We start from the raw sequence: 27813 nt of genomic DNA, 5'->3' as shown, positions 1-27813 counted from the left end.
AACTTTTCTCCTATAAAAGGAGATCTTATGATCATTTAAAAATACACAAGATCTCTCCATCTCTAGTCCATTTTTTAAAAATCAACCTTAAAACTATTTTTTTAACTTGCAAAAAAAAATTACATCACAATCCACTTTCTCTTGTGTTTGAAGTCACTTGATCAACCTTAAAACTATTTTGCTATGCCATATCTACTTTTTTTTTTCAACATTAATATCTGACCCAGTCCCCTCCCAATCACAGTTGCATGGAACAAATCGTGGTCGTCCCTACCAGCTGACAATTATTGGTAATATCTATTTTGACCCAACATATTTTCACTTAATCCAAAATCTCACATTTATTCTCTTTTGTAGTCAAGTTCATCTTTAAGTAGTTAAAGATTATTCTCACAATCTCAACTAATCAAATTTGTAAATCGAAGTCTACTGAAAATGCGTGTCCATCACTTGAATAAGACAAACTATTCAATCCATTGCCACATAACTATATAGCGTAAATTGGACAAGTCAAACTCTAGCTAACTTTTCTTTATGACAACCTCTACTACTTGATGATTCTACACCTTATTTTATGCTCAAGAAATTTAACTTATAAAATACTAAAATGAACTCCAAAAAAGTGCTACTTTGGACCAATTTAAGACACCCTTTTCCTTATATATTCACATCACAACAAATTCATTACATAAAACAGCTTCTTCAATTAATCTCTTCTCTTTTTACACCTCTCTTCAAGTCTAGCTATAATCTTCTAAGCAATAAACACACTCATCAACAGAATCATATATAAGGTGACTAGAAAAGTTTTGTTCTATTTTCTTTTTTTGAAGTGTTTCACACATCAGAAAGATTCATACTAGTTGTTAGGATTTGAGACTTTTGTTTCTAAGATTATGAAAGATTCAGAAAATCTTTTGATTATGCAAGTCTTAGATATGTGAATATCTTTAGATTCATATTAACTAAATAAACATGCTATTAGTTTTGTATTTTTGTGTTCAAATTACTTATTTTATAAAAAACAGATTCTGAAAATGACTTATTCATGTACAATACTAAGTTGATATGGCCCTACTAGATCTTCATATAAGGTCAACTAAGCATGTTCACCAGTTACAATTTTTTTCTTTCATTTTTATAATAATAAGTTCACATTTGAATTGAAAAAGTGATTACCATGTTGTCTATCTAACTATAAATATATTAATTTCTCATCATGGTAGAGATGTGATAATCTTTTTTTTCTCTAATTTGTTTCAAACAGAAAAATGAGAGAAACCATATCAGAGACATGGTTGGTTATGATCATTGTGATATTGGTTACTGCATTTTTGACAAGACTAATTCAAATCAAGAAAAGAAAAGAAGAGAAAAGTTTACGGAGATTACCGCCCGGAAGGAGAGGTTGGCCTTTGATTGGTGACAGTATCAATTGGTACAATGCTGTTTCAAGTTCTCATCCTCCACAGTTCGTTGAAGAAATGGCGCAAAGGTATAGTATGTCACAACTTTGTTCTCTGATGATATGCTATTTAGTACAAAATATTGCCAAATAATGGTTATAGTCGCGCTATAGCACTTATATGTTATGTGTAGCGGAATTTAAACAAACGGATATTTTCTGTTATCTGTGATAGACAAACGCGGATTTAACTGATAAAACCTTTTGTTTGGCCTAGGTATGGTAAGATATTTTCTTGCAGCCTATTTGGAAAATGGGCTGTGGTGTCGTCGGATCCAAGTTTCAACCGTTTTGTAATGCAAAACGAAGGGAAGCTATTCGTGTCAAGTTATCCGAAATCTTTTAGAGATTTGGTTGGTAAAAATGGTGTGATTACGGTTCAAGGAGATCAACAAAGGAAACTACATGGGATTGCGTCGAATATGATGCGCCTAGATAAGCTTAAGTTCCATTTCATGAATGATATACAAAATGTCATGATCCAAACTTTGAGCAAATTTGAAAACAAAGAAGTCATTCTTCTCCAAGATGTTTGCAGAAAGGTAACGACCCGTAACGTGTTTACTTTCTAACAACATTTTGCGGGCGCGTGATTAACCTTAAGATCATGTTTTTGTGCAGGTAGCTATAAATTTAATGGTTAATCAACTATTAGGAGTTTCAAGTGAGTCTCAAGTCAATGAAATGGCTCAATTGTTTTCTGATTTTGTTGATGGTTGTTTATCCATTCCAATCAACATTCCTGGCTCTTCATACCACACTGCTATGAAGGTAACACGAATAAACTCTTAGAATCACTGATATATATATATATATATATATCTATGAAGCACGGACAGAGACACATACAACAGACACAACAACGACACTGATACATAACTTTATAAGACTATTCTTGATGAATTGTTTTCATAGGCAAGGGAGAAAATCATAAGCAAGATAAATAAGATCATAGAGACATACAGAAAAAACGGTGCTGCAAAAGAAGGTACTAACAATGGTGTACTTGGAAGATTACTAGAGGAAGATAGCTTGCCAGATGAGGCTGTTGCAGACTTCATCATCAATCTTCTCTTTGCCGGGAACGAAACAACCACAAAAACAATGCTTTTTGCAGTCTATTTCCTTACTCAATGTCCTAATGCCATGAAGGAACTTCTGGTATGCATAATAGAGATATTCTCGAAATCGTCTTTTCTTATTTAGGTCTGTTTAGATAAACAACTTATATATTTCGCAACTTCTCTTGGACAGGATGAACAAGATTCTCTAAGGACTAATTCTAGAGAAGAATTTCTTACATGGCAGGACTATAAAGCAATGCCATTTACTCAATGTGTAAGTGATTAACATTCGACTATTTTTCATAACCGATTATCTTGATTCTCGAACTCAATTTTGATGAGATAGTTCATCTTATCATTGCATTTTATCTTTCACTAACAGGTTATTGATGAAACGCTTCGACTTGGAGGAATTGCGATTTGGTTAATGAGAGAAGCAAAAGAAGATATTCAATACCAAGGTACATAAACTTTGAGAGTAAAAGCTTATTATAATGAGCTTTATATAACAAGCTACTGATACAAGCTTATCTGTTTTTGAGCAGATTTTGTTATTCCAAAAGGATGTTTTGTGGTTCCATTTCTTTCGGCGGTTCATTTAGACGAAAAGGTATACGAGGGAGCTACAAACTTCAATCCATGGAGATGGACGGAACCTGAAAATGAGGAAAAGAGAAACTGGAGAACTAGTCCATTTTTTGCACCCTTTGGAGGAGGTGCTAGATTTTGTCCAGGAGCCGAGTTAGCCCGGCTTCAAATAGCTCTTTTTCTTCATTACTTTGTAACAAACTATAGGTAATTCCTCACTCTCTTGTGCATCTTATGCATATTGTTGACCGTTTATTGTCTGATTTATATGTAGCTGATGTAAGTGAATGATGTGTTACAGATGGAAACAAATGAAGGAAGATCGAATGTCCTTCTTTCCATCAGCTCGGTTAGTGAATGGCTTTGAAATTTGTTTAACGAGAAGACATGATGATAATCAAAGAAACTGATTTTCATCTCAAAATCCTCCTAAGTTGATCTCAACTATTTTTTTTCATCCAATGTTTTCTCTGGTTACATGTTTTTGCTGAGTAGTGTCTCAGTTGTTGTCACAAGAATGATGTGTTTCAGAGTTTATACTATGTTGTCTTGTATAACTATATGCATAGAATTTTTTTGCGTACTATACTATACGTAACAATTAAAATGTTCATTAATCATATAAAGGTTTTTTTTTAATGTAATCATATAAAGGGTTGTATAGTATATAGTAGTGCACCATTTAAATCTAATGTGTTTACTTTTTCATTCAGTTTTTTATTTGGTACTTCAATGTTCATTGGTGTAAAAATATTTTTCTGGAGTTTTGTCTCTATCTTTCTCTCCTTTTATACTAGATTCATTACTATCAATAAGGCACAAACCTTTACATAATTAGTGCTAAAATTGACTATATTTTGTTCCATTTACCCCACTCAATTCATAGCTGTTCTTATTGGAATTTTGAAAAGATTGTCACGGAGGAAGTTAATGGCTGAGTTGTGGAACAGTATATTTTTTTAAAGACGTTTCGCGGTACTGTCAAAATTATGCAAAACAACTTTTAATAACCACGACGTCTCTGTTTACCGTAAAAATTGACAAACAAGCGCTAGTCTTTCAAAAACAAGAATTTTCGGTTACTCACATGATCGACTAGATTGATCCTAAGACATGTGCTTTAAATTTCAAATCTTATTTTTTATAATGAAAGAACACTTTAACTTCATTCATGTTCTTGTTGGAAAGTTTGTTTAATTTACGTGATTCTTTAAAGTAATCTTACAAAACTTGTAAAGAAAGCCATTAAAAGTAATTTGCAAGAATATAAATTCTGGAAATGATAAGAACATAAATTCTGATAAAGGGTAAAATGTAAAAAACAGTAAATTTTTCGCCATCAACTCTTTTTCGCCATATTTTTAATTTGCCATAATTTATGGACCAGTAATTTTTCGCCATCAACTTATAAAAGAGTTGACGATGCATATAGAATCATACACATCCCTTTAATACATATTTTGATATATTTTAGTTTTTATCTAACAATGTAACTCTTTTTTTGCATATAATATTGTCAATGATGTAATCTCGAACAATTTGAGACATACATAATGTATATTCTACTTAAATGTTATAGAATTTAAGGGTAACTATTACACATTTTTTCTGTTTCAAAATATTTTCTTATATATATTGGTTATGTATGAATATTCTCTGGACACATCCTATTTTAATTGTAAAAACAACTAAACAGAGGATTTTACAGATGTTTATCTTCGTAAAAACCTTTATTTTGTAAAGAATAAGATGTGTCCGGATATGCATATTCGAAATATGCCTTGATGGAAATATATTGTTTCTATGTACCGAATTGATCTAAAACTTGTATAAATAAGGGATCTTTCATCCCATATTATTTACAAAAACACAACAATCTAGAATGAATACATATCTCCCTTCATCTTACATTTGTGTATTTCAATGGTGCGAAACCCACACTTATTTAGGGTCTCCGATGATATACCTCTCGTTAATCTGAAATTCAAACTGAACACTCTCTTGCGATATCTAGAAAATCGAAGAGTTGTCAAGCTCGAGTATCTTTCACCTTCAATTGAAAAGGTTGGGAAGACATGGTTCACTATTCTTGAAATGAAGATGAATGGAGATATAAAAGTTATGTGGAGTGTACATTTTACTGATGCTTATCAAATGATCCGATTGAAGTGGATGTGACAATTGCAAGATCGACTGAAGATATTCTAAAGATTTTGCAACGTCCTGAACCACCCGTTTATAATGAAATGTAAGGTTAAGTTTATGTTAACGATTATCCATGTAATGTTAAGTATTTGAATGTTAACTTGTGTTGTATTTCCAGCTCTATGCAATTGTTTCTAGTTTGACCTAACATAGTATATTTCGGAGATACATCTCTATAAAACTCATTGAGTTTTGAATTAAGGATTGTTCGCAGATGCATCTCCAGATTCAACCTAATGTTAATACGAAGATGCATCCCCGAGCTAAATTTTAACAAAATAAGAGTGTCGCCCCAATTTAGGATGACAAATGTGTATAAAAGATACGGCCAACCGAAGATGTATCTTCATATTATAATAGCAGTTGTGACTTTTCACTATGATAGAAAAATACTCCATAAAATTTAAAGCATTTCCCACACCTTATTACCCTATCACACGACCCTATATTTCTTAAGGAAGAGCTTTAGTAACTTTTCTATTACGTGACTTTAATAACTTTCATTTTTTGATATTATATAATATGTATTAATTATCTATTAATCCATAAAAATAACTAAAGTGAAAATTTATGGTTATCATAGCCTAGATTAAGATCCTCTATATTTTTCTATCTTTTCATTTTTTTATTACTATATTTTAATGTGCAAATGACATATATTTAAAACACGTGACATATAATTATTAATTATTTAATTTTATACACATAAAATTATAGTAATTGAATTTTTTATTTTTTTTTAAAAAAATGGAGATGAAAAAATTTAATAAATTACTTTAATCATCATAGTTAAATTCAATACATATTTTTAATTAGTAAATTTATTTTTGAATAAATTAATTACTTGAAGTTTAATTGAAGTTAATTAATTATTTCATGCCCCTAATTGTAATCATTTATAAATAAATACACATTTTTATTTTCATTTAAAATTTGAACATTTCTATTTTTTTTTTGACAACCATTTCAACATTTCTATTTTAATCCCTAAAGTTTAATCTTAATCTTAATATATATATAAATGTAAGGTTGTTATGATGGCAACCCTAGCCACATGTCAACCTGATAGCAACTCTAAGCCCAAACTCTAATATTAATTTTACAAATTTGACCTCACATCCTAATTTCAACTTTACTAATTTAACCCTACATTAAGAATAAATATAATAATAATAATAATAATAATACCATTAATAATAATAATAATATAAATAATAAGTAATATATATTTATTGCCACAATCTGAAATCTATTAGTTATTGAATTGACATAATATTAATAATTAAAACAATAATAATAATAATAAAAATTATATTTAATTTTTAATGAACAATAAATTAATTTTTACATAAACTCAAATTCTTTCAAATTACTCATCTAATAATAATAACTGTATTTTATTATTTAATATTTTGTAACTCTCAAATATATTCCGTTTATAAAATATAAAAATATTACATAAAATACTTTTATGTGTATGTATTTTTAATAATATTTTATTATTTAGTATTTTGTAACTCCTAAATATATTCTAATTATAAAGTATAAAAACATTAGATAAAACTTTTTTTATATGTATATATTTATATTAAAAATAATTTGTTATTTATATTATTATTGTTAAAAATATAAATAATATTTATATTATAATTTATTATTTATATTATTATAAATATATAAAAATAAAATAATAATAATAATAACAATATTAATAATAAACAAAATAATAATAATCAAAATAATAGTAATGATAATATATATATATATATATATATATATATATATATATATATTAAATTTGTCTTAACTATTTATTATAAATCAAAAGATTAAATAATATTCATATTTTTGTAAATTTAAATTCCAAAATATTTTTATTTCTATGAGTTTTTATTTTATTAATTTTTTAAAAAATTCATATTATTTTTATGAAATTTAAATTTTAAATATCTTATTTGAAGTTTATAATATTCTTATTATTATAATATTATTATTTTTAATAGTGTTAGCTGAATATATTATTATTAATTCTTAAAAAGTCAATAAAAAGTTTAAATGTTACCATATGACAGGTTACTTCAAAAAAAAGGTTGAAGATATTGGTGACTAAAGATGAATGTGAAGATATAGATACAATATCAAATGTAGTTTAAAAAAAATATTTAATAATATTCTTTAGTTACTTAATTTTTCTTTCTTCTAATTTATACATTCTAAATAATTAATAGTATAATTGCAATATAATCTATATGGTCTATAAAATAATTTTTATGCAAATAACAAATAAATATCAACTATTATTAAAAAATTATTTCTAACATACGGTAATCTAGTATATTCTTAATATAAAGATGCTAAAAAAAAATTATTGGGCGACAAAGGGTGAATAATTCTAATTTCTAACCCTAACTATTAAAACACAATCGAATTTTGAGTGACAAAAATCAAAATAAACAAACTGTTCTAGAAGCTTCTTCTAATTTTCCCCCTTTCAGTGTCTTTCACGGAGAAGAAGGAATCCTCTTTTCACAAATCGAATAATTCAATCTCTTTCTATCTTCTTATCTAGGAAAAGAACGATAAAATTCTGCAGAAATTGCAGTTGAGTATGGCAGGAAGAGAGGTTCGAGAATACACCAATCTTACCGACCCCAAAGGTATAATTTTTCTTCGTTTTTGTTTTGTTTTGATGTTTATAAGATCGTTGTTGTCTAAAGTTTTGATTTTTCATGATTTTGAGTTATTGAGCATGTGCGAATTTGACAGATAAGAAATTAGGTAAAGGAAAAGATAAGATTGATGATGAAGACGTTACTTTCCAACGTATGGTTGCAAAGGTTAGCGCATTGATTCACCTTCTGTTATTTTCTGTTGTTTAGCGTAATAATTTTGGTACCTGTTTACTACTGTAATCCTTTTTTCTATAGTGCAAAATTTTTTTGTTTATAATTATGTTGTTATTGTTTCCTGTTTTAATTCTTGTATGGTTGGTGTTTGCCAATGCTAAGGGCTCAATCTTTAACCTAATGAGTGAGGATATATCAGTGTTGCCAATTGTTAGTGGAAAATAGCAATTTGTTCAAATTCTGCTACGCTATAGCACCGCAATAGCCGTTAGCTGATAACACTTTGTGCTAAATAGTATACTGCAGAACAATAACAATTTGTTGAAATTCCGCTACTGTATACTATTTGACAAAACTCGGAGATGCTATTGGGAACAAAAATACAGTTCTTGTAATACTAGGAGACCATTCTTTGATTGTCCATTGAGACGATATAGTTTAATTGTTGCGTGGAAAATGAGATAGGTGGACTTTAGAATAAGCTTTGTAGTTTGCAAGTATCTCCTTTGAATTCCTCTATTAAAAATATAGCAAATTGGAGCTTCACTAATCCTTGTTGAAAAGATGGTGGAATAGGTGGATTTAGGTGATTTGGGCATGTAGAGGGAAAAGCCCTGCATTCTTTGGTTAAGAGAGTAGATCAGATAGAGAGAAGTCAAACAACTAGAGGCAGAGGAAGACCTAAAAAAACCATAAAAGAAGTTATTAAGAAAGATTTCAAGATTAATTATTTGGATAGAAGCATGGTCCTTGATAAAACATTTTAACAGAAGTTGATCCATCTTGCCCACCTCACTTAGTGGGGTAAGGCTTGGTTGTTGTTGGTTGTGTATCTTGGGGCGTTTGGAAGAGTTGTTTATTTCAGGTTATCTTGTGTCACAAGTACTTGTGTACATGTATAGAGAAACAAAAGACTAGTTATGATATGATATGTCTATGAGTTCTTTTGAATTTAAATTAATGTGCTCTCCTCCAAGTAGTTCATCAAAACCACTTATGCAGAGTATACCCATTGTCTTGGCTGTGATGTGATCATCATCCATCTCAAGTTCAAATTTTTACAGCTGAAAAAATGTTTAAAACTCAAATAACATATTTGAACTTAAGTAACTCATTTCTTCTTTTCTTTTAACAATAAAGTGTTGGGGACTGCGCTAACACCTATAGTAGAAAAGATGGTGGCAAATAGATTTAAATGATTTGAACATGTAGAGAGAAGATCTGTAAATTCTATAGTAAGGACTAAGGAGAGTAGATCAGATGGAGATAAGTCAAACATCTAGAGGTAGAGGAAGACCTAGAAAAACTATAAGAGAAATTATTAAGAAAGGTCTCGATATTAACGCTTTGGATAAAAGCATGGTGAACATAATGGCGAAAGTTGATCCATGCAGCTGACCCCACTTAGTGGGATAAAACTTGGTTGTTGTTGTAGTAATAAAGTGTTAGTAGTAAATTTGTTAGGGGGAGGGGGAATTGTAGCAGCAAGGATTGGACTCTTTGCCTCCTTAATATGCCTTCAGCATCCCAACTCTAACTCATACCATTCAGGGACATAAGTTCTCATATGATAAGTGTTTATTGAATAACTATTATATTTTGTTGTTTACCCAAATGCTCCCGTTGTCTATGTTTAAAGTTTTCAAATAATTTTTCTAGCAATATGGGGGATTATTCTGATAACGTGCCCTGACAGGGATCCTGGCTTCCTGTATTGGCTGGCTGATGCAAGCAGATGCAAGAAGTAGCTGGGGAGCGTGGAGGTTATCTTCACGGGCGAGGCGGGGTACCACACTTAGTCCCTAGATTTTGCGTATTTCTGTGTTGTTTGTGCTTCCTCACCTCTTGCTTTTATTTGCTCTTCTTATATTATATGTTAGACTTGTTGTTCTCTTTTAAAGTTTTAGTTTGCAGCCTTGGACAGTGACGATCTACTATATCTCAAGGAGCAAATGGAAGCAGAGGAGGATGCAGAACGCCTCTTGCGTCGTACTGAAAAACGAGCATTTGCAGCTTTTAAGATATCCTTTTGTGCTCATTCCTACAGATATCATTCCTGTGTTTCCCTTCATCTTGGAGTCAGACAAATGTTTATGTTCCTAGAATCTATTTATTTTTTCGAATGCAAGTTTAGTTCTTAGTTTAGTTTTTATTTTAAGACTGTTTAAGTTGTTTTCGTCTATAATCATTTCTTCTGGAAATTGTATATATTTGTATTATTTTGTTTCCTTTACCAATGGATACAGAGCAGCAAGTTTAGCAGATTCTTCACCTGCATCATTACCGTTACCGTTACGTGTTGAACCAAAGCCAAAGAGCGGCATTAGGTTAATTTTCTTCCACTCCAACTTACCCCTGTGCTTGTTTTCTGGCTTCAGTGTTATTCATTATATCTATATTTTTTCAATGCAGGCAACAAGATCTGCTGAAAAAAGTTGTTGAGATTAAACCTAAGCGACCAAGGTCTGAAAGCAATAAGCCAACACAAGCGCCTAGTGACGCTTCTATTACAAATCATGGGCGTGATCGTGATAATTTGAAAGACAATGATCAGTCTTTATCAGGACCAGCGAAATTTGAGGAGCAATCTTTTTCTGGATCAAAGAAAGTAGAGGAACATCCTACGGCAGAGATGCATGAAAGTGAAACTAAGCCTAAGGTTGATAACTCTGGCGGCGGGGGGTTACTAGGCCTAGCGTATGCTAGCTCAGATGATGATGATGAATGATCGACAATACTTCTGAAGCAGATCACTTTTTCAGTCGTTGTCTTTGTAGTTTTAGTACAAATTGCTTGAAACTAAGAGGAAGTAATGAATTGTAGTGAAGATGTCTAAAAGATATTTTCCATTGCATGAAACATTTAGGAAGAAGATTGTAAAAGAAGAAAATGAAGAACTAGAACATTAATATACAAGTAGATGTCAGATACAATTTTGTACGTGTTCATTAAATCTTAATGTGCCGATTTTGTTTTTCTTGCCATGTCCCAATGGTTAGTAGAAATTAAAACTAGTTAGTCCTCTGGTTTAACAAATTTTAAACTATGCTAAACTGAAATTTTTGTAAGATATTAGATGGATTAAATCTGAATTTCTCTTAATAAGTGAGTCAAAATTTGCTTATTGAATAGGTGTGAAAAGTATATATATAATCCTTTATTCCTTTTGACAAAGTGTTATCAAATTTTGTAGATGCAATAAATAGAGGTGACAAACGGGTATGTATGTTCTATTTCGTTCTCACAAAAGCTCTCAACAATAGGACAAGCAAATTAGATGAGTTAGTTTTTCTATTTCGTTCTCACAAAAGCTCTCAACAATAGGACAAACAAATTAGATGAGTTAGTTTTTCTGTCTCGCAAAAGCTCTCAACAATAGGACAAGCACCAAGTGGATTAGATGAGGGTGCTAGTCCAAAATCTTTGTTTGGCCTACCAAAAGTGGATTAGATGAGGGTGCTAGTCCAAAATCTTTGTCTGGCCTACCAAAAGTTCGAAAAAATCGATGTAGGATGGAGAGAATATATTTGAGAATGCAGATTTAAAATTTTAGTCTGTATAAAAAAGTGCTGACAAAACATGTATATCCGCGGACTCGGCCCCATTTTGCCACCTTCAGGCTAAATACTATTAATATCCGAATGAAATTGTCAAAATTTGCTGCATAAGAAAAAATGTCTCGACAACTACTACAACCTTTATTGTAGTTGAGATTTGGATGCAGCAAATTCTTATGGCCACACGGTGACAGTGGCATGGTTGATGGAAAAACAAATTTCAACAGTTGATTTGAAGCTATCTAGAAGATTAATCTTCTATTTCATTTATGAGTGTGACATCATCATATACGACACCAGAAACTTTATTTAGTTGAACCTTTCATCAAATTCCATTCTAGAAACTTGCCATCTTATCAAGGCATCTAAATGCCAATTGGAAACAAACTAAAATACAAAAACAAAGTATATTTTATAATAAATAATATAATTAACATTATGAGAACGTGATAAAACTATATTTTATTTTGGGCATTGAAGATTTCTAAGACCTAATCATCCATATCGTAGATTGCACAAGGCTTTTAATTGAGAACAGAAGCGTGATATCTCTCCAAAACCCTTAACTGGGAAGAAAGTTTATAGAAGACAACAATACATTAAAGTTGTCTTTAGAAAGAAACAAAAAAAGCCCGTGGAGAAAAATTCTTGAAAAAAGAGGTTAGTGTTCATTGATCTTCCATATTGGTCAAGTCTTGATGTAAATTATTGTCTTGATGTGATACACGTGGAGAAATATGCATGAGATATTTTGATTGAAACACTTCTCAACATTAAAGACAAGATAAAAGATACTAAAAAATCCCGCGAAGATATGGTTGTGATGGGTATACGACAAGAATGAGCCCCAAAAGAAGTAGGAAATATGACCTATTCTCCCCCAGCATGTCACACTCTATCTAAGAAAGAAAAAAAAGTTTTGTGATTGTTTACAGGGTATTAAAGTTCCCCAATGGTACTCATCAAATGTGAAGAAACTTGTGTCAGAGAACAGTCATAAATTAGTTGGCTTAAATTCTCATGATTTTCATGTCATGATGCAACAACTTCTTCAAGTGGTTATCCGTGGCATCTTATCAAGAAACGTAAGGTTGACTATAACCAGATTGTGCTTATTCTTCAATGCTATATGTAGTAAAGTTATAGATCCTAAAAATTTAGATGAATTGAAACATGAAGCTGCAATTATCTTGTGCCAATTAGAGATGTTTTTCCCTCCATCATTCTTTGACGTTAAGGTTCACTTAGTAGTTCATCTAGTAAGGAAGATTAGAATTTGTGGTCCAGTTTATTTGTGGTGGATGTATCCGGTAGAGCGTTACATGAAGATTTTCAAATGGTATACAAAGAATCATCACCGTCCATAAGCTTCGATCGTATAAAGGTACATCATAGAAGAAGCTATTGAGTTTTGTATAAACTATTTGTCGAATGCAAACTTTATAGGAGTTCCTGAGACTCGTCATGATGGATTTTATGATGGTAAAGGTATTCAGGGTTTAAATGTTAATACATTTAGTCGACAAGTAGTTCTTCAAGCACATTTTTATATATTAAATAACCTTAGTGAAGTTGATCCTTACTTGATCGTGCCTAAAACTCTTATAAAGGAAAAATACCCCCAGATGAATGAAAAATGGTTGTTGACGGAGCATAACATAACTTTCATAGATTGGTTTAATGAAATTGATTTTTAAGAGAGTGGTGCATCAGATAATTGCAAATGGTTGTCACGTATGCCTAAGTTTAATGTCATTACTTGGAGTGCATACAATATTAGAAAATATTCGTTCCGTACAAAATCTAAGGATGATCGTAGCACCATGCGAAATAAAGATAACAATCTCGTACTAGCATCTTGGGCGTACTTTGTGATCATTTAGTAGATTTTAGAGATTGACTATGTTTGTTTTAAAGTGCATTTATTTAAGTGCAGGTGGATTGATAATAAAATTGGTGTAGAAACCGATGAATTAGGATTCACAAGGATTGATCTTCGAAAGGCAACTTACAAGAACGAACCATTCATAATGGCAAATCAAGAAAAACAAGTTTTTTATGTCACTGACCCATCTAACACTAGATGGTCAATTGTTCTTAAAGGAAAACATCTTCCCGATATTACTAATGAAAATCAAGATTTTAACTATGAGACTCCTTGTTTAGCAACACATGTAAGTCAATCATCTAAAGAAAATGATTTAGATGATGTGCATGCTATTCGTCGTGATCATGAAGAAGGCATATGGGAAAACTAGTAAGTAAATGGTTTTTTTTCTTATTTTGTTTCTTAATCATTTGTTTTAGTTTTGATGTAGAATTATAAAGTGTGCCATTTGGGGTTTGTATTTGGTTTTAATCAATGAATATTTCTGTTTCAGATTGAGGACTGGAAAAAATGTACAATGTCTCTGTTTCAAGAATATGCAAAATATGGTTATGTATTTTGTAATATGGTTATGTAATCCAGTTTAGACGACAGTCGAAAAAAAATAAGACCATAACCCCTCGGTTTCTAAAATAAACAAAGGTAAGAATATTGGGCGCGCCATCCAATTATGAAAATAATAAAAATGCTGACGCTGAGAATAGAACCCACGTGCAGATAACTTAATCCCTCGACATTTTAATAATCGAGGTGATAAGGAGTAATCTTTTATGACGTCCTTGTTTACCTCGCTTTCGTAACCGACATCAAACACATTTCGTATTCGTTGTTACATGTGTTTTTCGTAGTAGTGAATGTGACTGGCTGTTCTAATTTGTGTAATAGCCAAATGATAAAGTAATCACCTAACTTATTTGAGTTTAACAATTCAACACTTATATTACACAATTCAACACTTATATTACACTTATATTGATTAATAAAAATTATTAGGAGGAATAAAATCAATATCTACTGGTCATTGATCTAACAATACATTTATGAAATAATCATTTATTTTAAAATTTATAATTTTAAAAAAATATATATTAATGTTAAGAAAAATAATTTATCGAGACTCCCATCAACATGTAGGAAAAATATGATGGTTCAATACACGATATCAAGAAAAAATTACTTGAATAGAATAGTTTCAAAATCACTTAAAAAAACAATGAATGTGTTGATTTCACGGTTAAATTTTGTTTTTATGTTGTTTCTTTATTTGCTTAGTCTTTTTTGATGTTAGTCCACAAAATATAGTCAAATGTCCATTTTGATTGGCTTTTTATACACCACAATTCATGGTTCTTGTATAACTCCCCCACCCACCAAAAGATACAACCTTAGTGTATCTTTGACTATACCAATTACACAAATGGAATATTGCATCCCACTATAAACTAACTTTCACATATATCTGTTTTATCCGCAATTTTTTTTTACGAATCAAAATTTTAGACTTGCACTATCTTATATGTCTGTTTCGCTCTGCTTCGATTTTTTTGAACAAACATGTTAATATAAACTTTTGTAATTTTTAGACTTTAAAACTCCGTCCTATTTTTTTTCAGGGCGAACTAAAATTTTAAACTCGGATCCTCAATTATGTCCGACTTGCCGCATTATTTTATTTTGTAGGGTAGACAGTTTGCCATGCCTAAGACTAACTAATCATTTCACTTTACTATATACTTTATCTTTGACCTTTCCAATATCTATATGCATATATATGAACTCTTTAACATGCAGACATTGAAAACCAGAAAAACCAACACACACAGATGGCAACATTAACCTCATCATCATTCATGAAACATACATTTCACTTTCTTCTGTCTTTGTTCCTTTTCTTATTAAACCAAACAAATTCTCAGCCTCACTCTCATGTATATGATCAAGAACAAAAAGTACTATTAAACATAAAACAATATCTTCAAAACACTTCTTTCCTTAACCACTGGACACCATCATCAAATTCCAATCATTGTTCTTGGAAAGAAATCATTTGCACAAATGGTTCAGTCACTGGAATAACTCTCTCCCAAATCAACATCACTAAAACTATACCACCCTTTATTTGTAATGAACTCAAAAACCTTACACATGTTGATTTCAGCTTCAACTTTATCCCTGGTGATTTTCCAACACTTTTTTATAATTGTTCAAAGCTTGTTTATTTAGACCTTTCTATGAACAACTTTGATGGTAACATTCCTAATGATATTGGAAACTTGAGTTCTAATTTGCAATATCTTAATCTTGGTTCAACAAATTTTCATGGTGGTGTTCCTGATGGGATTGGAAAGTTAAAGGAGTTGAGGGAACTTAGAATTCAATATTGTTTATTGAATGGTACAGTCAGTGATGAGATTGGTGAATTGTTGAATCTTGAGTTTTTGGACTTATCATCCAATGCTGTGTTTCCTTCTTGGAAATTGCCTTTGAGTTTGACCAAGTTGAAAAAGTTGAAGGTTTTTTATGTTTATGGCTCTAACTTGTTTGGTGAAATGCCTGAAAGAATCGGAGATATGGTTTCTTTGGAGAAATTGGATATGTCTGATAACGGTTTAACCGGAGAAATTCCTAGTGGCGTGTTCATGTTGAAGAATCTGAGCATACTTTATCTTTACAGAAACAAACTCTCTGGTGAGATACCTAGTTTGGTTGAAGCATTGAACTTGACTAGCCTTGATCTTGCAGAGAACAAGCTTGTTGGGAAGATACCTGAAGATTTCGGAAAGCTTCAAAAGTTAACATGGTTGAGTTTGTCTCTCAATAACTTATCAGGTGAAATACCAGAAAGTGTAGGCCTTCTTCGTTCTCTTGTCGATTTTCGTGTTTTTTCAAACAACTTATCAGGTACTATTCCTCCTGAACTCGGTCGATATTCAAAGCTCAAAACCTTTCTGGTTTCTTCTAATAGTCTTGTTGGAAAGTTGCCTGAGAATTTATGTTACTATGGTGAGTTACTCAACTTGACAGTTTATAAAAATAATCTCAGCGGCGAGTTACCAAAATCACTAGGAAATTGTAATAGCTTGCAGGATTTGAAAATTCATAATAATGAGTTTTCTGGTGCTATTCCTAGTGGTCTTTGGACGTCTTTCAATCTGTCGAATTTCATGGTAAGCAATAATAAGTTCACTGGTGTGATACCAGAAAGATTATCATCAAATGTTTTGCGGTTCGAGATAGGTAACAATCGGTTTTCTGGTAGAATTCCAGCAGGAGTATCTTCATGGACTAATGTGGTAGTTTTTGATGCAAGTAACAACTTGTTAAATGGAAGTATTCCACAAGAGATAACATCTCTTCCAAAATTAACAACTCTTTTGCTTGATCAGAATCAGCTAACTGGTCCAATTCCTTCAGATATAATATCATGGAAGTCCTTGGTAACCTTAAATTTGAGCCGAAACCATCTTTCGGGACAAATTCCAGATACAATTGGAAAATTACCTGTCCTTAGTCAACTTGATTTGTCAGAAAATGAGTTTTCTGGCAAAGTTCCTTCTCAACTTCCTAGACTCACTAATCTCAATCTCTCATCTAATCATTTCACAGGAAGGATTCCACGTGAGTTTCAAAATTCAGGTTTTGCTAGAAGCTTTTTGGCCAATTCTGGTCTTTGTGCTGATACACCAATACTCAACATAACTTTGTGCAATTCTGGTTTTCGAAGTTATCGAAGTGAAAGCAAAGGATCATCATGGTCTATTGGTTTGATTATAATTCTTGTCATAGTAGCAATCTTATTGGCTTTTAGTGCTGCTTTCTTGATTATCAATGTTTTCAAGAAAAGAGCGCAAGATTTGGATTATTCATGGAAGTGACACTAGGTTAGATGTTGATGATATGTTTATTTCTTAGATTTTGTGTGTTTGGCATATCTCAATGTTAAAGAATGTTCAAGCCTTATAAAAACTAGTACTTTGATGATATCTCTAGTGGAAATGAAATGAGATCACAATTGTAGTGACTAACAAGCAAGAATCTAAATGAAATCACAATTATAATGCATGTTCTTACACTAATTTTAATATGCATTATAAGATATATTATGACAATATATGCTAAGTTCTGTGTTATGTTAGTGACAATTACAGTACATATGATATTAGGATGAGGAATTAATTAATGCAGCAGCAAGTTGAGGTAGTGATTATAGTGTGGAAATTCAATGGTCAATAATGGCGGGCACCAGTTGAATTCAGTTTTGTTAGATTGGAAATACATGTGGTATTCCATCTTTTCTAGTGATGTAGATATATGCATTAATATATATCTGTGACTTTTCTTATATAAAAATATTTATAGACAAGCATATACTGTTATGTAAGACTGGAAATAAGAGAACCATTAGCCTCTTTGATTTATGAAGAAGTTCATGCACAATCTTATTGAAATTTGTTTGTTGTCAACTTAAGTATTTTGGATGGTCTCCGCTGCATAACTCACAATAATCTGCTTATGCTTTGGCATTTCATGCATCTTGAACTGTTGAGGCAGTTTTTGACAATTGCTTGGTAATTTCATCCACAGTTTGGGGCAAGATTATGCTGTTGGCATTCAACTCAATGATGCCAGTCTTCCTTTTCCTTTGTGCATGATTTCTATTGTATCGCCCTTGGTGTTCGCTTAGTGTCATTCTTAATATAGTTATAGTTTCATCTTCGACTCTTTTTCATGAGCTTCGGCTTTTTAAATATGTAGATTTGAGTGAGGTCATAAAAACTGTGACTTGGACATCTTCAGAGCATGGGTTTATATCCCTCCCAAGCTTCACATAATGTCTTTGCTGATCATTGAGAGAACACGATAATGATAGTATTGGCTTCCATGAATTTATTGTGTGGGAAAAATCTATTAAAAAAATTTTCTTCAAGGATATTCCAATTGGTCATTACTTGTGTGGGTTGATCCAAGTACTATTATTTGGTTTTTTCGATCAACGAGTGAGGAAATAATCAAATAAGCAACCCTTCTTTTTCTTCGGCTTTTCTAAGAGTTCTTGAAAGTTTGCAGAATTTACCCTTGTGGACCAGACCTGCAAAAGGATTATCGTATAAAATTTGAAGTAATCTAGTTTTTATCTTAGTTTACCCTGTGTTTCTTTGAGGATTGACTATTTGAGCCAGCCTATTATGACTATTATGGCATGCCATGCCATCATAACTGATGTTGGCTTGACTCTAAGTGTTATTGGCATTATTAGCTTCATTGTTGTTGTTGATATTTAGAGTTTAGGATTTAAGATTCAGCGTTTAGGGTTTAGGGACTGACCTTGATTTCTGGTTTGGTAGATGTAGAAATAGAGGTTTCTTCCCATTTCTCTTTCCTCTGGCCTTGTTTCTTTCTTCTTTTATTGTTATTTTTGCAAGCATTTTTTTTTTAATTTCGAGGTCAAATAGTAATTGATCTTCAGGGATCTTTCCCCACTTGAACTGATTTAACAATCAAACCAAACACTTAGTAGAAAGATAATAAAATAGATTCGCAAATATAAACAATTATAAACAGATATGAACAAGGATATTTTAGTTGGAAAAAAATCATGGTAATGCTTTCAATATCTAAACGCTAATTCCCAACATTGGTGTCATTTTGTTGAGTAGAATAAAAATAAGTATTTGTTTGTATTGTCTCCACATGGACTGATGCGGTAGTTAAAAGCTGTTCAAATTTTTATGATTCTAAGCAAAGTAGTTGAAAACAAATTTTGTTTGATAATTAGGTTAAAATAATAGCTAAATGAAAATAAGACTTATCATATGAAATTAGGATTGTTGGGGTTAGATTTGATTATTTTGTCCTCATGAATTTTCTTATTCAGTCATATATATTCTGAGCCATAAATTTATATTATCACCTATTGCTCTTTGTCTGTTGTTTATGTCTAAACAACAATGTGAAATCAATTGTATTGCTTAAAAGACTATTTCTTAGTTGATTAACCAATACAATATCATTAAGTTTAAACATAATATCCAGCGTTTAACATCTAGTAGATGAAAATCTTTGATCTACTTAGTGAAAAGAATTTTTCAATATAAGCCCTGTTGTGAAATCGATGTCAAGAACAAAGTATAATATGTTTCTTTTCTTGACAAGAAACCCACGAGGGTAGGAAAGAGGGAAGCATGAGGAATACAATGAAAATGGTTATAAACTGCTATTCTTTACTTTCTCCTTGAAACATGATTGAAAGAGTTATAGAATAACAAATAACCTCTCTCATCCTAATTAGGATTTGCAGTGTGCAATGATGAGAGACTAGTATGTTATTTATAATAAAACTAACACACTAAACTAATGGGGTTTTACACACCGACCCATAACACAAGCCAACTTAGAGAACAAGCTAACTTATACAATTAGGTTTAAAAAACAATCCAATTTGACATGCTAACAATCCTAGCATTTTAACTACTGCATACTTTAGCATACTTCGACTACAACATTGCAAGTCTTCGACAACAACATGTGAACAGACTTCAACGACATGCTAAGATCCTGTCAAATTATCGAACCAAGAAGCTACCCTTCGATCATACTAGAGTTTGATCCAATATCTCACAATCTCAAAACCATTACAACAAGTTATAAATAGCTATTTCATAACAAGTATTAAGAACGGAAATGATCATCAATATTAACAAATAACTAGAACATGTGTAATACCATGATTCATATGAATACATGGGTGTTTGGATAACTAAATATAACTCCAACAAAAGAAAATTTAGCTACTCCTACTCATGTTAGCTTTACAATGATGATCATGAAGAAAGAGATGAAATAACACCCACGATGATTTCTCGAACAGACAAAGCCTCCACCTTTGATTCTTCAAAATCTATATTTGGAATTCTCCCTCTCAACTTATCTTGTCATCTTTGAGTTACATGATGAATATATCTTGAAAAGTATGGAATGATTTTGAGTGAACTACTTAGAGCCTTTATTTATAGAGTTCTGGTCCGGGAATTTTTTCTAATAAGGCCTTTAGCTCGCCTAATGAGTTTATTTTCCTTCATCTTTAAGTCATGTCCAGTAGTGGACTTTGACTGCCTTATCTCGTCCACTGACTCTCCTTGTTCCCTAAACGAGAAAGCCCTTCCTTCACCCTAAATTTACTTAACCAAGGGGTCTCTAAACCATTTTGTTTCACCGTGTAAGCTTGTTACCTCGCTTGGTGAGTATCCTTGCTTATGTATGAACTAACTTGGTTTGGAAGTAATTTCTAACTGCTTGTTCTCTCCTAGCGAGCTTATATGTTTGCCTAGCGAGAAGGAGTCGACAAGGTTTCCCTGTTTCTGCCCTCTTTTGGTCTTGTATTTTGCTAGGCAAGTCCTTGCTTCGCCTAGCGAGTTCTCTACCAATAAACTTGTGTATTTTGTGATTACTTTAGATGATTTTACATGTACTCGTGAATAGCATAGTTAAAATGTTCATAGAAGTGTTTATCTCATTTTTAGGATAGCTTTAGTGTTTCCACGTGTTTTCTCGTGTTTTAAGTTAATAAGTGTGTATGTTAAATGACTAATTTTTACAATTATCGCGTGTGCCAAAGAATTTTTCCAAGCGTTAATTTGATCTTAGCCATGATATTTTCCAAAAACACACAAATCCATCGACATTTTAAAATGGAAAGATTGAATATGATAGAAAAATGTACATGATCAGAAAACACTCCAAGCAAATTCTTAGAGGCACAGTCATTGGGTAAGTCTTAGACTTGTGATTATGAAACAAGACTTGGAAAACAGCACTAACATAGTTTTTAATAGCATTCAAACTTTCCCTCTCCCATTGAGACAAATATGAGAATTTAAAGGGGAGTTATTCTTTCCCTTGGTCGTAAATTTTCTGACTCCAACATTTAGAAAATTAAGGATCACATGCAACATTTGATATCCTTCATTGCAACCACATATGTCGGAGCGAACCTCAACTGTGATTGGCTTGATCATGACAGAAGAATTTAAATTTCTTAGTTACTTGTCCCTAACACCCTCGCAGTTGCATCCTAACTACTTGGTCTTTATTTGAGCTTTCGAATATTTGTGTCGGTATCTGGATAGGGGGGATTTTGTCAAAGTCTTCTTCCATGTCTTTGCAGCTTCTTTTTCTCCTTTTTAGGTGATTTACTTCAAATAATAACTCAAATTTATTTATGCTTTTTCGGGAGAAGCTTCAAATGGAGATCTCAGTACCATCTGCACATATATAAAATCTCTCATGCACTTTTAAATTACCTTTTTCATTTATATTCTAATAATGAGAATGGCAATAAATAAGGGTTTTGCACATGCCAATATAGTTGGGTGGTCTAAAAATTCTTTGATGCGTGTTATTATCTTAATTTATCAAAAAAAAATTATTAGTGCTTTTATATTATGTACAATTTGGATTAAATTTATTATTTCTTATAGACAAAATATCTTTTTTGTCCCTTAAATATAATCTCTGGTTCACTTTGATCTCTTAATTCTTTTTCGTGTCACTTTGGTCCTTTAACTTTTTAAACATAACCATGATAGTCCTTCGTTAATGAACCGTTAGTAAAAGTCCAAAAACAAGTTCTAAGTGGCAATTGACTTGCTGAGGTGAATAGGTGGCGTCCAGATGACATTGTTTAAATCTCTTGAGATAAGATTGACCATATTCTCTTTTTTTTCCTGCAGTTATGAAACACAAGTCATTAAAACTTGAACAACACTTTAACAACAATCCATTAACCATTGAATTCCAAAGCACAACATCTCTAACGCAAATCCTCAAACACCTCATGTGCATCCACCACCAATTCAAATTTCAAGTGAGTGTTAACCAAAGCACTTCCAACAAAAACATCCAACTCCAACCCAAGTTTAAACAACAACCCATGAATCTTCTTAACCTCCAAATCTTCTGCAGAATCACCACAACCACAAGCTCTGATCACACACGGGAACATGAATTTATCAGGAACAACAATACCCATATGGCACATTTGCTTATAAAAACCAAACCCATATTGAGGAAGCCCGTTTGAAACGAATCCAGCAATGATTGAAAATACCCATTTTGCGATAGGAGACGCGCGGCAAGAAGAATGAAAGTGGTGATGAAGCTTTTTGTTATACTTTTTCTGCTTTTATCTCTATGTTAATGCCTTCTCTTATGGATATTTTTTCTGTCTCAGTTTCTCTTCACCAGAAAATTGATAAACTCTTGTGTCAATTGATTAATTGATAAACTATTGGGTCAATTGATTTATTTATAGAGTTTTCTGAACTTTTAGTTTTTTCACCATCTGTTTTAGTTGTAACGTGATTTTGCAGAATACGCAAAATCTCTCTTTGAATGAAATTAGATGGTTGTTAAAAAAATTGAGAGATGGTGAGAAAACTTGCGTTTTGAAAAGTGATTCTTTGGAGAAGCTGAAAAATTGAACGCTTTTGAGAGAAGTAATAAGCGCTGTTCACTTTTCTTTTCCAATCTCTGTTTTACACTGCAAACTACCTCCTTTTCTTTCTATTCCTTATTTTCATTTTACTTTTATTCTTATTTAAGTTAAATTGATGCCACATGTTAACTTTTAATTTGTGTTAGTTCAAATAATCACGTTACAATAACTACTCAGCTGCCACGTAGACATTGTTAACGGACGTTTGAGGAAAATAGACAAAAAGGACTTATATGTATCTATTAAAAAATGAAAGGCCCAAAGTGACTCGAAAAAAATTAAGGGACCAAAGTGAACCAAAGAATATTTAAGAGATGAAAAAGGATATTTTGTCTTTTTTATAATATATTAATATAAAATTGATTTATATTTTAAATTTTTTTTGTACTAATCTATATTAAATTTTATTTTTTGAAAACATAAAATTAAGACTTTAAAGACCAACATAATCAATTATTCATCCAATACTTTAACATATTTCATTACTCATTGAAAATAATATTTTGAGATTCCAAATCTCTATTAAAAACATATTTATTTTTTATGAGTTTAATTAAGACAAAATCAATTACAAGTACTTACTTGATCACTATCTAAAACCATTTTACCCAAACTTTACTTTTTTTTCCTTTAGTATTAAACTTGTTATTTTCTTGAGAATTAAATATTTAAAATAAATAAAATCATTTATTAATTAAGTCAAAGAAAACCAAAAACTTCATAGTTAAGAAAACGCAAAAATCTAGATCATGATTTAGATCTGACTGACGGAGTACATAATGAGAAAGAATTAGTTAGGCGATTTTCCCCCAATTTTTATCGTTCTCATTATCATAATTACTTAATTGTGTTTGACGTGCAGTTTTACGAACCCTGTCTAAATTGTTTTTCATAATCATTTAATCACATATATCATTTGAGGATATGGAGAATTCAAAATCGAAGGATCCTATTTCAACTGAAAAGGTAAGCAATCATGTACCTAGTGATCTTACAATGTTGATTATATCAAAATTGCCTCTAAAATCTTTGGTGCGATTTAGGTGTATACACAAATCATGGTCTCTCTTATTTGAAAACCCTCATTTCATGAACATGTATCGCATCAATTTTGTATCTAATGATAATTTTTCTTATGATGATGATTCATGTCTCACCTTAGAGTTTACTATGTCATCTCATGGATTATGCACCACCTTATTTTCGCTTTATGGTTACCGATTTGAGAATAAGGTCAAATTAGACTTGTCACCTTTGTTTCAAGAAGATAACGAATGTATTAAAATTTTGGGTTCTCCAATTGACGAAACGATTTGCCTCTATAATGGTTTTCAAATTCCAAAAATTATATTTTGGAACCTATCTACTAAGGATTTCAAAGTCCTTCCTCCTAGTCCCATTGAGTCTCAACCACCTTATTACAAATTTGTCTTCTCACTTATGGGATTTGGTTATGATCATGTTAGAGATGATCATAAAGTAATTCGGAATGCAATAGAATGGACTCAGTTTGACTTTGAAGATACTCAATCAAATGAGTTCATATGGGAATTGTACAGCCTAAGAAATAACTCTTGGAGGAAACTTGATGTAGATATTTCTCTTGGTTTTGTTACTTTAGGTTCTCAATTTCACACATATGGAATGTGTCATTGGGGGGATGAAGATGAAAATTGTTTAGTCTCGTTTGACTTGAGTAGTGAGGTGTTTTTCAAAACACCCTTACCATTACATAGGGATGATAATGTCTATTATAAATTTATGGATAAACGACTTATGGCATTAAATGGATCCATTGCTTTTATTACAACATATGCTACAAGATATGGAACTACAACACATACTCTTTGCATATCAATTTTGGGTGAATATGGTGTGAAGAAATCATGGATTAAACTCTTCAATGTTGAGTCATTGCCTAGTTATTTTGATCGTCCTATTGGAGCGGGAAGCAAAGGTGATATATTCTTTAAAACAAAATACAATGAGTTGGTTCAGTTTGATATGAATACCCAGAAGATAGAAAAGCTTGCTATTAAAGATATTTTATTCACTTTTCAAATACTCCTTTATAAAAAAATTCTTCTTTTGATCTAAGGGCTATATTTTGTAAGATTATGGTTATTAGATTTTACTTTGTATTGAAACTAGCTGGTTAATTGATCATGTCAAAATTACTATCAAATCTATGGCATATTTAAAAGGCATAATTTTATTTTGTTAATTTTATTCTATATTACATTTTTATATTAAATTGATTTGATATCTTTTTCAATTGTATGAATGTTGTTTGTTTTTAGATTTTGTCTTAGATTGATACTTCTTCCTTCCACCCTCGTGCTTCCAAAAAAAATTTCATTAGAAAATTAGTGGTTTATTTATTTATTTTTGGTGGACCACTCCCTAAGCAAGTATAAATTTTGTATGTGGATAATTGTTATTAGTACCATGGTTTTAGGGTTGGCAACAATTTTGCTAAAACATGATTCATGAATGATGCTGAGCAGGATGTCATGACACACATCTTTTGATATAGTGTGGTAGATTGATTGTTAATTGACTATTTGTCAAGTTGTTGTTCTCACTCTTTAAGCTTTTAAGCATATAGTTGAGTATTGTTCTTGAATTAAGCTTTTAAGAAATATCAAGTATTGTTCTTAGTTGAAGCTTTCAAGCAAGACTAAGTATATTGTACAGGAAGTGTAATATTTTTCAGTCACTAGTTTGTAATTAGTTTTGTCATTGGGATTGTGACTTGTTTTGAAACAGTAAATGTGATTAAAGTGTTTGTTTTTATCACTGTGGTGATTGGGAGTGAGATGTGGATTTCTCATATCTAGATGTTGATTTCTAAGTAGAAGTTGCATTTGGTGGTGATTAAGTGAGAAGTTGTAAACTAGAATTGTTTAAGCTTTGAGTTGATACTACTAATAATGGATTTTCTTCCTGGCTAGATAGCCCCCGTATTAGGTGTAGTTGCACTGAACTAGGTTAACAATTCTTTGTGATATTTACCAATCTGCATTCAAATCCTGCATGATTTTCTGTTTGATATATGTGTGTGCTCTGTCAGCAGACGATGTCAAGACATATGTCTTAACATTATGATTCTGTAAATTATGTCTGCATAATTACAATCTTGTTTGTTCGGCTTTATTCTGTCTATTCACAGATGTTATAACATCTGTCATGACATTGTTATGATGTTGGGACATTGGTATTAACATGTTTTACCTGTACTAGAAATATCAATTAGCATCAGAGCAGGAACCTTGTGTTTATTAGGTGAGCTTCAGGGAGATAATTTCCTAGTACTGTATGTCTCTGGGAAATCTAGAATGATAGCATTCTAGAAATCATTGGACAATAGAACCTTGAAGGTTGTCGGGATGGGAGAATCCTGGTGTTAAGGTGTAATTAATGAAGCTGTTGAGCACTTGTTCAGACTGATTTTCACAAGTGGTGTGACCAAAGATACTTGGGAGACTCTGAAGTTCATTCAAAAGACACATCCATGTGTTTTGGGAGAAAATAAGCTCAAGAGAAAAGGCCGATCAAGATAAAGAAACTATTGTCTCTACTAAAGATATTTGAAATGAAAGTGACAGCCATTGAATAAGCTTTAATGTTCTTTAAATTGTTCAAGCTGACAGTTCTAAATAAAAAGAGAATGACTTATGTCTCTAATTCTATAGGAGGTTGTAACCTAATCTCTGATGAAGGGTTACTTTAATGATATTGAGCATTTCTTTCAGGATCTAGGAAAGAGAATAGAAGATCTAGGAAAGTGATTGGTTAGGGGAAGGGGAATCGAGATGGAAGGCATGGTTTTCAGTGGTTAAAAGGTGGAAGGAGGAGGATGTAGATGAGGAGGGGTTGGTTAGGGTGAGAGTCTTTGGACTTCCGTGTTTCGTGTGGCATAATGACTTTTTGTGGCTTTGGCGAATTCCCTTTGGGCCGTTCGTGAGTTTGGATGATAATTCCTCTAACGGTGACAGTTTTGACTTTTCTAGAATTACGTTGAAAGTGAAACTATCCTTTATTATTCAGCAATCAGTTTCGGTGAGTATTGATGGGAAGCCTTTTTCCTTGACTCTCTGTAAAAAATGTGTTCATCAGTTTCATAGTTCAGGTATTTCTTCAACTCAAATTACTGAATCAGATTCGCTTGAATTTGTGGATTCGGACGAGTTATTGTTGAATGATACATTTAGGGATAATGATGGTGTGGGGGAGGAATATGAAGACAACATTGAGGAATTTTCTGCACATAATTCTCTTAATGTTCGTGAAACTATGAGTTGCGAGAGGAAGGGTGATGGGGCGGGAACTTCGTGTGAAGTCGTTAACGAGTCACTAGTTTCTATTATTCATTTTTTTATAACAAGAATCCTGTGTTAGGACATTATGACAGAGCTGTTTTGAATATTCAATCTCAAAGCCAATAGATTATGTCAAAAAACCCTTCTTATGTTCAAAATCATGCAATGTTTGGAAAGAATATGGAGGTGGATAATAGTAAGAAGGACTTGCAAATTTGTTCACGGTCCAAGAGGGTAAAATTTAAGAATGTGAGTGATTTTGGAGGAGTATTAAATAAGGGTGCTCTAAGGAATTTGAGTAAAATCAAAAGGAAGGGACAAGACAATTCTTTGTTGAATCCATTGGTTAGGAGTAAAGTTGTTTTTGTTCCGATGTCACAGAAAC

General features: G+C 31.8%; 4 protein-coding genes across 5 annotated transcripts; all 4 read left to right on the top strand.

Annotated features, from left to right (window-relative positions):
• Positions 1-700: 700 nt before the first annotated feature.
• LOC131647687 (cytochrome P450 720B2) lies at positions 701-3738 on the top strand. The gene is made up of 9 exons (XM_058917552.1): positions 701-794; positions 1268-1495; positions 1683-2007; positions 2087-2236; positions 2381-2626; positions 2720-2803; positions 2912-2990; positions 3075-3324; positions 3419-3738. Exons 2-9 carry the CDS (start codon positions 1272-1274, stop codon positions 3525-3527), a joined length of 1467 nt encoding a protein of 488 aa, XP_058773535.1. The 5' UTR covers positions 701-794; positions 1268-1271; the 3' UTR covers positions 3528-3738.
• Positions 3739-7736: 3998 nt separating this feature from the next.
• LOC131653278 (uncharacterized) lies at positions 7737-11152 on the top strand. Of its 2 annotated transcripts, none has more exons than XM_058923369.1 (6): positions 7737-7979; positions 8089-8159; positions 9904-9952; positions 10083-10190; positions 10414-10495; positions 10581-11152. In XM_058923369.1, the coding sequence occupies exons 1-6, from the start codon at positions 7931-7933 to the stop codon at positions 10894-10896; spliced, it is 675 nt and encodes a 224-aa protein (XP_058779352.1). In that variant the 5' UTR covers positions 7737-7930; the 3' UTR covers positions 10897-11152. The 2 variants fall into 2 exon arrangements, with proteins under 2 accessions (XP_058779352.1, XP_058779354.1); XM_058923371.1 differs by having other exon boundaries at positions 7739-7979; positions 9865-9952.
• A 4240-nt stretch (positions 11153-15392) lies between these two features.
• LOC131647686 (receptor-like protein 52) lies at positions 15393-18180 on the top strand. Its single transcript, XM_058917551.1, has one exon. It carries the CDS (start codon positions 15437-15439, stop codon positions 17486-17488), a length of 2052 nt encoding a protein of 683 aa, XP_058773534.1. The 5' UTR covers positions 15393-15436; the 3' UTR covers positions 17489-18180.
• A 5850-nt stretch (positions 18181-24030) lies between these two features.
• LOC131650892 (F-box/kelch-repeat protein At3g06240-like) lies at positions 24031-27507 on the top strand. Its single transcript, XM_058920595.1, has 2 exons — positions 24031-25098; positions 27157-27507. The coding sequence occupies exons 1-2, from the start codon at positions 24031-24033 to the stop codon at positions 27505-27507; spliced, it is 1419 nt and encodes a 472-aa protein (XP_058776578.1).
• The last annotated feature ends 306 nt before the right edge of the window (positions 27508-27813 follow it).

This window comes from Vicia villosa, linkage group LG2, assembly GCF_029867415.1.
Source record: "Vicia villosa cultivar HV-30 ecotype Madison, WI linkage group LG2, Vvil1.0, whole genome shotgun sequence".
NCBI classification, from domain to species: domain Eukaryota; kingdom Viridiplantae; phylum Streptophyta; class Magnoliopsida; order Fabales; family Fabaceae; genus Vicia; species Vicia villosa.
Note: the sequence above shows the minus strand (reverse complement) of the source record. Positions and strands in the feature narration are given on the sequence as shown.

Excerpts from the sequence above, each read along its gene's own strand:
- LOC131647687 (XM_058917552.1), top strand. The coding sequence starts at position 1,272 with ATGAGAGAAACCATATCAGAGACATGGTTGGTTATGATCATTGTGATA. Across the intron at positions 1,496-1,682 it reads GTTGAAGAAATGGCGCAAAG|GTATGGTAAGATATTTTCTT; the intron begins GTATAGTATGTC and ends TGTTTGGCCTAG. Across the intron at positions 3,325-3,418 it reads TACTTTGTAACAAACTATAG|ATGGAAACAAATGAAGGAAG; the intron begins GTAATTCCTCAC and ends GATGTGTTACAG.
- LOC131653278 (XM_058923369.1), top strand. The coding sequence starts at position 7,931 with ATGGCAGGAAGAGAGGTTCGAGAATACACCAATCTTACCGACCCCAAA. Across the intron at positions 7,980-8,088 it reads CAATCTTACCGACCCCAAAG|ATAAGAAATTAGGTAAAGGA; the intron begins GTATAATTTTTC and ends CGAATTTGACAG. Across the intron at positions 8,160-9,903 it reads TCCAACGTATGGTTGCAAAG|ATGCAAGAAGTAGCTGGGGA; the intron begins GTTAGCGCATTG and ends TGATGCAAGCAG.
- LOC131647686 (XM_058917551.1), top strand. The coding sequence starts at position 15,437 with ATGGCAACATTAACCTCATCATCATTCATGAAACATACATTTCACTTT.
- LOC131650892 (XM_058920595.1), top strand. The coding sequence starts at position 24,031 with ATGGAGAATTCAAAATCGAAGGATCCTATTTCAACTGAAAAGGTAAGC. Across the intron at positions 25,099-27,156 it reads AAACAAAATACAATGAGTTG|CAATCAGTTTCGGTGAGTAT; the intron begins GTTCAGTTTGAT and ends TTTATTATTCAG.